General features: G+C 41.7%; 1 protein-coding gene across 1 annotated transcript; it reads left to right on the top strand.

The window, feature by feature from the left end:
* Positions 1-5,529: 5,529 nt before the first annotated feature.
* On the top strand, positions 5,530-11,964 carry gnb3b (guanine nucleotide binding protein (G protein), beta polypeptide 3b; the record flags this gene model as incomplete). Its single annotated transcript, XM_079232054.1, has 8 exons — positions 5,530-5,598; positions 6,427-6,572; positions 7,152-7,215; positions 8,345-8,501; positions 8,579-8,645; positions 9,393-9,594; positions 10,530-10,746; positions 11,858-11,964. The coding sequence occupies 8 exons, from the start codon at positions 5,530-5,532 to the stop codon at positions 11,962-11,964; spliced, it is 1,029 nt and encodes a 342-aa protein (XP_079088180.1).
* Positions 11,965-13,386: the final 1,422 nt, after the last annotated feature.

Here is a 13,386-nt window from a genome sequence, read left to right as displayed (position 1 = left end):
CACACACACACACACACATGTTTTACTCAAAGAACAGACGCACAAATCTGATAGCTAAAAACCTTTGTAGATACTGAGTGTATTCTATGATGGACATCTGAGATGACACTTAGCTTCTCTGGCTAACGCTAGCTCGCTCACAGTTCTACTGTTGATTGGTGTTCATCGTCCCTGCAAAATAAACAAATAAATAAATAAAACATGCAGTGAGAACGCATGTGCCTTGCTTCAGGGCGATGTATGTCGCCGTTGCGTCAATTGCTAAAAAAAGACGTGGTCCGAGGGGTGAAGCTTAACGTCCCCCCTAGAGGAGGCCATCAAACCTCCACAGATGATGTCATCATGAAGTCAAAGGCTGGATTAGCAGCTTTTTCAGCCAATGAGAACGAGTCTTGTGGCTTAGAGCTGCGGTGTAGTAACGAGGCAACGGGGACGGATATAACTCATGTAAAGCGTTTTCTTTTTGGAAATCTTGATCTTGGCTGAAGACCACGTTGGTGGTTTTAGGGTCTCAACGAAAACTCGTTCTGTGCGTCGTCTCCTCCTGCAACATCTCTGACGTCGTGCAGAAAGTTAGTTTGTTCTTCTCCGAATGTCCACAAGCAACGCAAACGGTTCTCCTGCAGCGTTTAGGCAACGGAGCTACGTGGTTATAGCATTCGGAGAAGATGGCGGTTTGGGTTGTTATAGCTGCAGAAGTGGCGATATACACAACCAGAGGTCTTCTGGGTAAAAGTCTGCTGTTTTTGGACCCATCCATCCGCCCTGACCTCCTCCCTGTATGCACGGTACCGCTCTTGATGCTACGATGGATGTTTCATAAAGGAATTGGTAGAGACCAACCCAGAGCTAAAAAAATGATTATTTTAACTTCATGAACTGATAGTGTGTCAGATTGTCATGTCGTGTCTCTTTAAGTTGTCCTTTACTATACAACACAACGGTATTTTCCCCATTTCCTCCCAGATTCCTTTAGTTTTTTGACATATTTCAAATACATAGCACATGGTGGATATATTGGCCCGACACGGGACTCTGAACTACCTCACTGACCTGCTCGGGAAATTTTAAAAGTGCTATATAAATAAAATGTATTATTAATGAACTAAAAGACGACCGTAACTACAATAACGTAACAAATGTTCTGTTTTCCTAAACCCAACCAAGTCCTTTTGTTGCATAAACATAACCGAGAAAAAAAAGTTGAGTCATGTTCAATGGGAACCTAGTTTCGTAGGATACGAATATATTTTGACTTTTGGACTTTGGACAACAAATACTGCACCGTTTATTTTAGACTAGTTTGTTTTTTACTCTCTTTCTGCTGCCTCAAGACAGCGATGCAGAAATTCCGTTTTGCCTCTTTAATCCAGACGAGATCGAAAAGCTCAACATTAAAACAGATTCCCGGCATCACATATCTGGTTGTTTCTTGTTCTGTTGTCAGAATCTTTCTTTCAGCAGCGGTTCAGACCGGATCGGCACCGCTTCAGAGAAACGGGTGTTTTGGTTTCACCAGCGACCGCGTTAACTGGTGACTTTGAGCCGATATAGTTCTGATAGGAACTTGCTTATGAATACTCGGCGTAGACAATAAACACGTAGCTCCACAAGCTGTGGAAGTTCTGGACCAACGATCGTTTCTCATTGGAGAGCAATACCGGCTCAACTTCCTGTCGTGGATCGACTCAAAATCGACCTCCTGCTCTTGGATCTCATCCATCCTCATAAAGAGATCACTTCCAAGGCGCTGAGCCTTTCGCCTCACGAAAGAAAGCATTTGAAACTCTTTCCATTTTGAATTAAAGTTTCAAAAAAAGCAGCGGCCATCGAAAATCTGCGTTTGACTCTTGATCCACTTGAGTTCTCTGCCTCGCCTCGCCTGTGTCAGGTGTGACGCATGTTCGGCCTGACCTGCTCTAATTCCCTAACGAGATTGGCCGTCCCCGGATATCCCATTAGTCCCTGATTAACCGGGCTCAGCTCATTAGCTCTGACAAACCAATTCACCCACGTCCACATCCGCCCCACACCGTCCATCCTGCCTCCGGCCTCCTGACAGAACGCATGCAGCGCAATGCCAGGAACCCGAGTGCAATGTCACCTCTCCGTTGTCACATATAGGACACGGCGGACATATCCTGAAAATCATGTGAACTGAAGAAATGAAAAAGTATAGAAAAAAGAAAAGATGAAAAAGTGGTCGCAAATGGTTGACCAATAGTTGGATTCAGGCCAATTCTTTTGCACTTCTTTTTACGTTAGCTTGCTGTCGTTACACCTGAAACTCATTAAAAACCCGTTTTGCTCTTTCATATTCCTTCCCTCGTTGCCTAATTTCCAAGTGCAACAGGTGTAGTTTCTCTAAAAACCTGCACAATCTTTGGTCTCCTCTCTCATATTCTCACATTTCACCTCCAGCTGTTCCCTTTCTCCTCCTGCCTTCTTCTTGTTTCTTCACCTGCTCTTGTCTTTTGACCTCATGACCTCCTTTCCTCCCTCCAATCGGTTTACCTGCCTCCTCTCGCCGCGCTCCCTCTCTCCCCGTCTTTCTCTCTCCCTCTACCTTCCCTCTCTATTTCCATCTTTGAGCTTTATCCCTTCATCCCTTATCTCCTTCATCCCCTCCAATCCTCATCTGTTCTTCACTGTGGAGGAAGGGAGGGAGAAAGAGAGAGTTTCTCACAAGTAAGCTGCTATCAGTCTGCCGGGGGAGAGCGTTGGAGGAGCCCGCGAGCAGGTTGTGCACCCTGGGATTGTGGAATCTAAAAAAGCTCAAAAGGGGAACGCAGAGCCGGAGGTGCAGGAGGAAAACAAGGTGAGTTCCTTCTTGCTACGCTTCCTCTCCTCAGGCGCTTCCTCTGCGGTTGGAGAACGTTTGCGTCCTCTAAGTTTGTGAGGTTGTAAAGAAAGGAAGTGGATTTGCTTTGCTTTTGTGAGGATGAATAAATAACCAAAACAGGAAGTGGACTTTTGCTTCACCGTGCAACACAGGAAAATTGTGGGAATAATCTCTGTTATTTGGGGATTTTCCGACAAAAGCTGCACACGCACGCTGCAGTGGTCTTGGAGAAGCGTGAGCTTTCCTCCAAGGCTCGCAAATGTTTTGTAAAATCCAGCGCGAGAAGCCGTCTCCGCTCTACAGGCGCCTAACGCTTCTTCATAAAGGCATCGTGAAGCATCGTTTTGTTATAAGAGCGATAGAATCAGTGCACCATTGCATCCAAAGTAACGATTCCGTAAACCCTTCGAAGGTGATCTTTGGATTGCGGTGAAGCTGCCAAAGAGGATTGCTTCCTCAGGTGAGTCAGCAGTAAGCTGCAGCCTGATCTATCCCACAGGATAGATCAGGCTGCAGGACCTCCTGCAGCTCGCTCAGGCTTGCGGATGTCTGTGCCGCAGGTGTGATGTCGCTTGGGTTGCTATCGCAAAACGGGCTTTTGTTTCGTAGCGATGCGACTTTTGCCGATTGTTTTTCGGCAATTCTTCTAGAAAAACGTTTCCACTTGAGAGTAGAAACTTTTTTTTTGTACATCGTTTCTCGGCGAATAAGAGAACGGTAGCGTCGGGGAGGAGCCGCTGATGTTGGACTGTGACAGCGACGCCACATCTCCCTCCCTCCCCGCGTCTCTGATCCCGGGGTAAAGAGCAGTCGGTAATCGGATGACAGGAGATTTGACCGGTAAAGCTTCCTTTAAGATCTCCTGCCCCGGATTTAAAGCCCTGTAGCAATCCACCCTGCCACCGCTTGCCCCTCCCATATCCTCCACCCTGCATCCTGCCACAGGCTGCATGTGGGCCTCATCCTGACCCTTCACTTCTTCTGGTCAAGTGATCCTTTGATTGCATTGTGAAAGACACGGGTGTAGGGCTGCAGCTTTACATTCCTAATTATTCTTTTGATCGATCTTTTCATTATTTTTGAAGTGTTCAGTCTATTAAAATGTCAGAAAACGGGGGGAAATGGATGTCAGAATTTGCCGAGATGACATCTTAAAGTCCACTGAACATTTTTAAAACCTCTAGATATCAGATGTATGATGATATAAAAGAGAGAAAATCTGCAAATCAAAAGCATTTGAGAAGGTGGAACCGAGAAAGTTAAGTTAAAACATGTTCCTGTCTGACTTCTGCATCACCATATTAAATCATTATTATTTCTACCATGGCAAATTAGTAATGTTTAATCGTAATTATAAATAGAGAGGGTGAGGAACCTGTCGCATAAAGCATTTAGGCAACAAGTGGTTAAAGTTATTTTCTGTGACCAACTAAATACATTTTTGCATTTTCTCAACCATGCATTGAATCCACGTTTTATCATCAACAATAATATCATTGGTGCAGAGTTTTAGCGATGAAAGACTTTCCTTACCATGAAGCAGGAGGTTGTTGGGGTTAAATAAATCAGGCGACACTATCCTATTACAGAATTAGTATTAGGCACGTACACTTAACTTCTGCACGCAGGGCTTGAAATGACAATGATGTGGAAGTAAAGTAACGACAGCGAGGACATTTAATGCCAGGAGTAAAATGTCTAGAAACGCAGCCACTCGACGCTTCTCTCTCTGCTGTTGCCTGTACATTTTATTAGTTAGCTAATAAGTAACCAAAACTGATTTAATCTGGAAATTATTGACAAAAGGAAAGGAGAAGCTAATCCCAAAAGATCCCAGAAAAAGTGAAATCAGAAACAGTTAATTGCCAAGAACGTTTGCACATAAAAGGCATGAAAATACAGAAATAAAATAATAAAATATAGAGGAGATTTGCTGGATTTTCTGGTGATTTTTTTATGTTGTGAGACGAGTTCAGAGAAGTGTAGTTTTACACCTTGAGATAAAGTCTGGCTTTAGCTCTCTTTTTCACTCCCTTCCCTCCTTTGCTTCTTTCCTTCATAAAATACTATTTTATTATCCTGTCTCTGTTATTCTTTGTACTATCTTTCTGTTTTTCCTTTATTTATTTCCCTCTATGAACACAGTTTTCCCCTCACGTTGTCATTCTTTTATCCCTCTGTCTTTATTTCCTCTTCTTCTTCTTCATCTTCTTCTTCATCTCTCTCTCCCTTCACACTCTGCCCATCATAGATGGACCAGCATGAGAGCTAACTGTATTACAACTTTGGTTTAGGGAGGAATTACGTCGTCAAGTAGGTGTCTAATCTAGACGTGATGGTGTAACAGCATCCTGATCAAGGTATCTGGGTCACTGAGTGATGCACAGTGGATCTCTGTGTACCTGCACTGGGCTGTGATCTCAGTGTACCTGCACTGGGCAGTGATCTCTGTGTACCTGCACTGGGCTGTGATCTCTGTGTACCTGCACTGGGCCGTGATGTACGGCAGGAGTTTGACAGCAATATTGCCCGAGGCGGTGAATTCCTTCAGCAGTTGTGGTGCTGACTTGTTTATACTTGACATAACTAACACATTTCATTCTTTGTTTTTTCCTCTCTTTTCCTCTTTTTTCCAGATTGACAGTTTCTTTTTTCCCGTCAGTTAACATTCCCAAACAACCGTCGCCATGGCAGCTGAGAAAGCTGAAATTGATGCGCTGAAAAAGGAGTGCGACGGCCTCCGTACACAGATTGAGGTGAGCAAAGGTGTTTTTTCTTTAAATGGGGAAGCGATGGGATGCTCACGATTACAGAAAAGCTCTGAGTGTTTCAGGCACTTCCCGTTTTATAAAGGTTTATTTCACTAAAGGAGTAGGAGCATTTTCTTAAACCATAAAGAAACAGTTACTATTTTAGTTTACTTGAAAGTACATTGTTTTAATGTGACAGTGATAAAGGAAAAATATACATAATGTACACTACCACTAGTATTATTACAATCTACTGTTGCCAATATGTTCTCTATCACATTACTATTAGTACTATTACAAGTGCAATAAATGAAAATACCATTACTAGTACTAGCAATGATGATACAACTTTCACAATTCAGTGGTTTTCAAACGTTTGTACCCCCTCTGAAATGCTGTAGTTGACAGTTTACGCCAGTTAACGATTACTTTGAAAATAGGAATATTGAATATAAAACATGGTTCATTAAACGTATATATACATGTGTATTTGAATTTATTATATTTTTGGGGAATTGTGCATGATGGGGAAAAATCTCAGGTACCCATTGCAGTACTCTAAAGTACCACTTGAGGTACTGGTACCACCATATGTGAAACACTAACTTATCTCCATCCCTTTAAATTAATTACATAGCACCTACAAATCTGTTCTATTGTTTGTCAGGGTCAGATCGAAATTCATCCTGCATAACATAATCTTAATAAACTCAATTTCAAGCTGCAGGTTGGGATGACATTTGTTGGTCTGAGTGAAGTTTAAAGTTCTCCCTCTTTTCTTTTTCTCATCTCTGTTCTTTCACCCCAACATGTAATTCCCTGTGTGACCACCAGGCGGCCCGCAAGGCTGTGAATGATGGCGGCATGTCAGCAGCATCAGGAGGGGCATCCGACGTGAGCCGAGTCCAGCTGAAGCTAAGGAAGACACTCAAGGGACACTTGGCTAAAATCTATTCCCTGCACTGGGCCGCTGACTCCAGGTGAGAAGGAGGTTGACAGGACCACAATCTGTTAGTGGGTCCCAGTAAACCACTATCTGTAAGATCGTCCCAGTAAACATATTATGTTAAAGTGTCCCAGTAAACAACAATCTGAGGAAATTGTTCCAGTAAACCATGACTTGGTAAGGTGTCCCAGTAAACCATGATTTGGTAAAGGGTCCCAGTAAATCATGAATTGGTAAAGTCTCCCAGTAAATCAAGATTTAGTAAATTGTCCCAGTAAACCATGAATTGGTAAAGTGTCCCAGTAAACCATGATTTGGTGAAGGGTCCCAGTAAACCATGAATTGGTAATGTGTCCCAGTAAACCATGATTTGGTAAAAGGTCCGTCCATTCACCATTTTGGATAATGGTTTGGGTAATTGCCTCTTTTTGTATGAAATTCAACGTTAAATTGCATCTTTCCTATCAAAGAACATAAAACACCTTAACTTAAAAGGCATTAAGACACAATGTAATTCATTGGTCTGATACTTCTGGTTGTTCAGTATTTATAGGTTCTAATCTTTGTATTATTATTTGTGTGATGCTTCATAACTCTCTAATCTCCCTCACAGGCAAATGGTCAGTGCATCACAGGATGGCAAGCTTCTGGTCTGGGACACCTTCACAGGGAACAAGGTGAGATCACGTACTCTTTATTTTATATTAAATCTGTATTGCAAAGGTTTTATCAGCAGAGGTTATGGTGTCGGTGCGGAGATACACTGACATCCAGTGGTGGAGAAAGTACTCTAAAAGGTATTTCAAGTATTAATATATATATATATATATATATATATATATATATATATATATATATATATATATATATATATATATATGTATATACGTATATATACGTATATATGTATATATATAATTCATTTCTTGGTGAGGTAGAACCAAATGTGATTTTATTTTTTGAAGTTGCTCAATTTAAAATAACTGTTACAAGAGGCAAGTGTCCTAAACTTGTTTAATTAAAGGTTTTTAATTTTACCTAATCTATCATGCATTAGGCTGTAATCCATCAGTTAAATCTTGATATGACGTTGCTAAGAGGATAGGAATATAGAAGCATGTTTTGCTTCTATCTATACCTTTTCAGTCTTTCTGTTTTGTATATTACATAGAATATTGTATTGTATTGTAATGATTGACTGTATAAAACACACAAACAAAAGAAACAAACAAGAAGCAGTACAACCAGCAAGATATAAGACGATTGACTGATCTTACTACAAATTGTGTTTGCAGCGTATAAACACAAAGTGTATGTTAAACCCGTATAGAGTGATGCAGAGATGACCTATTTTTGTAGTCCAAAAGGCAATTAGCATCACACGGGTTTCCTCAACAAAAGCCAATGGGATTGTTTAATAATTGTATTTTGGATTATTGCCAATAAACTCTTTGGCAAACACCACTTATATGACTTTAAACAAGTTGATATAATCGCCAGAAGTAAAAAGCTAACGGAACTACATCACAGTCACATGACTTCATGTCACCACAACAAAGCTAAATTCGGACTGGTCGTCATGGTCACGTTTAGTCGTCTCATTTCACCATTTATTAACAACCGCCTTTTTTTATACTGACCTATTTTATAGAGGTATGGAAGTTATATTTCAGAGATCCAACCAAAAACACATTGACTTCAAGCTGATGAAACCGGAAGTGGCAAAAATAAACGTTGACTCTTTTAGGTCTCATTCCTGCAACACTATATTTGATTCAACTAAACTCAATGTTTCCCACTTCCCAGTTGGTTGCTGTCCCACTAAAGTCAGCTTGGGTGATGAGCGTCGCCTTAGCCCCCTCTGGTAACCTGGTGGCCAGTGGCGGTCTGGATAACATGTGCACGGTGTCCAACATCAAGTCCGCCAGCCCCAAGACCCTCAGGGAGCTGGACGCACACACAGGTGAGGATGAAATCAATTGGAATGAAGTTTGCGTTACATAAAAGCATGAAATGAACTGACTTGATTTTTCTTCCCAGGCTACCTGTCTTGCGCTCGTTTCCTTAGTGACACTGAGATCTTGACTGCCTCTGGTGACACCACCTGGTGAGTTGATCCTTTGGCCTTCAGCCACAATACAGGGTTATCTAAATGAAGTGCAATGCAAGAAAGATGTGCAGTACGTATACTTGTTCTGTGAATCACTTGTCAAAACCAAAAGGGGGAAACAAATGTAAATGTTGGCCTTCAAATGTTGCATTAATTAGATCATATATCTAACAATATATGAAGACTATATTTTCCATACAGCCAAATAGATCTTGCATAAGGCAGAAAATTCAACGAAGGTAGAAATATAAAACAAGATAGTTGACCAAAATGTTTTCAGTGATCAGGTTTCTTTTTGCCACTTTTCTTGCCACTGACGTGACGCTCAAATGCAAATATTACAAAATTATACACCATTTTTGAAAACCCATTATGGAAATAGAATGTTTTCTATTGTCAGTCACTTATCAACATATCAACTTAATAACATATCATTGGGACCATATGAAAATAACATGTCCGGATTATCCTGGCCAAAATAATTGGGATTCACAATTATTATCCAACTGTGTTTTTCATATTTCTGCTATGACATTTTTTTCAAGTCACTCAGAATATTTATGATTATCTTTATAATAGCATTACCCCACAGTCAACTTATTTAATTTGTCATACTACAGTTTCTTAGCAAAGAACAAGAAGGTTTTCACGGGGCCACATATGAAATGGACTCGAGGGAAAACCTGCCCAGAACGGCCATTTATAAGTTAATTTTTGCACTCAAAACTTCCTCTTCCTCCCCAGCTGTCTGTGGGACCTGGAGACTGGCAAGCAGAAGACCATCTTCACCAACCACATTGGAGACTGCATGTCGCTGGCTCTCTCCGACGACATGAACACCTTCATCTCTGGAGCCTGCGACTCTCTGGCCAAGCTGTGGGACCTGAGGGAAGGGACCTGCAAGCAGACCTTCTCCGGACACACCAGCGACATCAACTCCATCTCTGTGAGGATCCCACAACACATCAAACGCACACCAGAAATAACATTGTATAACTTTGATCAGTTTCTTTGGATGTTAATTGGGTTTTTGGATGGACAGGCAACCTCTAACGTGGATAAGCACCACAACTAAAATAACCGCAAAACAACTGCAAAGAAACACAAAATGACTACGCAGAGAAAACAACTACTAAAATGACAACAAAGATGTCACAAGATGTCTACAAAAAAACACAAAACAACTACAAAGATACGACAAACGACAACAAAGAGAGAACATGACTACAAAGAGACAACATTACTACAAAGATACACCATGACTACAAAGAGATGCAAAACAACTACAGAAACAAAAATGACAACAAAGAGATACAAAATAACTACAAAGAGACATCGAACAACTACAAAGGGACAAAATGACTACAAAGAGATAGAGAATGACTACAAAGAGACAACATGGCTACAAAGAGATACAAAACAACTACAAAGAAACAGTAAACAACTACAAAGAGATACAAAATAACTACAAAGAGATACAAAATGACTACAAAGAGACATCGAACAACTACAAAGAGACAGAAAATGACTACAAAGAGACAACATGGCTACAAAAAGATACAAAACAACTACAAAGAAACATTAAACAACTACAAAGAGATACAAAATGACTACAAAGAGATACAAAATGACTACAGACACACAACAACTACAAAGAAAACCTTTTTTCCCCCAGACAGGTAGAATATATCTGATTTATATCCTTTCCACCACGAGCTACTCTAGAGCAAGGCACATCCCTGTGTTCAGTGCAATCAGGGCGTCTCTTTTTTCAAATCCTCCCTGGATACTAAAAGTTTAAAGAATGTCCTTTATTATTATTATTATTATTATTATTATTATTATTATTATTATCTAAATCATCACGTACACGTTCCTCAGTACTTCCCCAATGGAAAGTGCTTCATCACCGGCTCCGACGACTGCAGCTGCAAGATGTACGACCTGCGCTCCGACCAGGAGGTGATGACCTACCAGGACAGCAGCCTGAACGCCGGCGTCACGTCTGTGGCGCTCTCCAACTCAGGCCGCCTGATCTTTGCCGGCTACGACGACTTCAACTGCCACATCTGGGACTCACTGAAGGGAGATAAAGTTGGTGAGTGTTGATGAAAGAAAAGGCTAAGAATGAAGAACATGTATAAAAAAAAGTATGTATTCACATGCAGAAGGAACGTGTTGAAAAACAGCACCAGCATCGCCAGTTAAAAAGTCTAGAGGTTACATACGCTCCCATTAAATAATCATATTTCAAGAGAAACTTATTTTCTCAAGAATTACGGTTGTTATTACAGTTTGAAATGTGAACAATACTTGGTTATGTTAAGTAAAAACATCATGGTTTGTCTTAAAATGACTACAAAATGTAAACTCTCTCCTCTCCTCTACTCTTCCTTTCCTTTCCTCTCCTTTCCTCTCCTCTCCCCCATTGCCCTTGTTTCCTCTCCTCTCCCCTGTTCTCCTTTAATTTCCTTTCCTTTTCCCTCTCTTCTCCCCTCCTCTTCTCTCTCCTCCTCCTTTAATTTCCTTTCCTTTTCTCTCTCTCCTCTCCTCTCATTTCCTTTTCTTTTCTCTCTCTTCTCTCTCTTCTCACATCCTCTTCTCTCTCCTCTCATCTCGTCTCATCTCCTCCTCCTCCTCCACCTCTCCTCTCCCCTCCTCCTCCTTTCATTTCCTTTTCTTTTCTCTCTCTTCTCTCTCCTCTCATCTCATCTCCTCCTCCTCTTCCTCCTCTCCTCTCCTCCTAACCTCTCTTCTCTCTCCTCTCCTCCTTTCATTTCCTTTTATCTCTCTCCTATCCTCTCATTTATTTTTATTTTCTCTCTCCTCTCATTTCCTTTCCTTTTCTCTCTCTTTTCTCTCTTCTCTCATCCTCTTTTCTCTCCTCTCATCTCGTCCTCCTCCTCCACCTCTCCTCTCCCCTCCTCCTTCTCCTTTAATTTCCTTTCCTTTTCTCTCTCTCTCTCCTCTCATTTCCTGTTCTCTCTTTTCTCTCTTCTCACATCCTCTTCTCTCTCCTCTCATCTCGTCTCCTCTCCCCTCCTCCTCCTCTTCCTCTTCCTCCTCCTCCTTTCATTTCCTTTTCTTTTCTCTCTCTTCTTTCTCCTCTCATCTCGTCTCCTCCTCCTCTTCTTCCTCCACCTCTCCTCTCCTCCTCCTCCTCCTCCTCCTCCTCCTCCTCCTCCTCCTCCTCCTCCTCCTCCTCTCAGGTGTGCTGTCCGGCCACGACAACAGGGTGAGCTGCACCGGCGTCCCCGTGGACGGCATGGGCGTCTGCACAGGATCCTGGGACAGCTTCCTCAAACTGTGGAACTGAGGAGAGCACCGGGCCGGTGGGGAGGGGGAGGAGGTGGAAGGGAGGAAGAGGAGGAAAGGGGAAGGAAAAGGATGAAGAGACAGAGAGGTCAAGGAGAGAGGGAAACAAACTACTAGACAAGTGGGGCTGGCGGATATTCGGTGCAGATCTTCCTCTCTTTCTCGCTCCCTCTCTTCGTCTTCCTCGTTCACGGATGCAAAAACACGAGAGGTTGCGAATGAGTCCCGTTGTATAAATGGCATCAGGTAAAAAAAAAAAAGAAAAGAAGCTGCATCCCGATGCATCCCGCTGTGTACAAGAGAGTTTCATTGTTGTCGGGACAATTTAAGGAAAAATGAGGAAAAAAAACATGTAAAAAATAGCACATTATTCAAAATGATTACCGAGCATAAAATAAGCTCTTATCAAGAATGTAAATTAAACACGTATAGATTTTTGACAATAAAAAAGAATCAGAAAGAACACTTGAATATTGAAAATAAGACTGTAGGATGACACATCTATTTGTATTGTCTTCGAACTGTAAAAGAGCCCTGCACTTATCTAGATGAAAGATTGATATGTACATTTATTTGTATTTTATAGTGTAACACATTAGGATGGAGAGTCGATGTACAGTGTCTTTATTTTTTCTTTATTTTATTTTGGGGTTGTTTTTTGGGGGGCTGCACATATCCAGACCATGCGTGTACGGTAGAGCCGCCATCTTGGGTCCCCTGCCGACCACCGGCAGACTTTGATCCAAGATGGCGGGTGCTGTTTCATTCCCCCTCCCCCCGTCTCAAAAAACACGATGACGCACCAAGACGACGAGATGAGCGGTGGAGGTGGCACTCTGTAAAAGACCTGTACTCTTCATGTCACTCCCCCGGGTTCAGCTGCATTTTGTAGTGCTTTTACACTTGTGCAGTTCCTCTGTAAAAAGACGAAATGTTTGTTGAAGATCTTTCTAATAAACATAGAATTCTGCATTGACACCTTGTCCGAGTCGGTGTGTTTGTGCGTTTTCATTAAATAAACCCCAGGTGCCCCAAAATTGGGGGCAGAATTCTTCATCAAGACGTCTTCCTCACTGTCCAAGTCCTCGTACTAATCGATGCCAGAGCCACTGATGTGACAGCAAAAATAAGTCAATTTTACATGTTTAGAACACAATTCAAACATAAATATTAACATACACCATAAATATGACTTGAGACGGCTGCTCAAGTTATGAAATTATGAATGTTCCTATCCCTAGCTTGATGCCAAACCTTCCTGGAAAGCTTACGACCTACGGAATCCGACAATTGCGCCAAAACCACAGTCAGAAAAAGCCTCAGCCAGATATCAACCACATTACATTTGTTTCCAGCCAGAAAACTGAAATATGACTTACGAAATGATACTTGCTTGGTATGTTTTGGTGCATCTGCTTGCCTT

Source organism: Taurulus bubalis, assembly GCF_910589615.1.
Source record: "Taurulus bubalis genome assembly, chromosome: 16".
Lineage (NCBI taxonomy): Eukaryota > Metazoa > Chordata > Actinopteri > Perciformes > Cottidae > Taurulus > Taurulus bubalis.
This window is presented reverse-complemented; position numbering and strand designations above follow the sequence as displayed.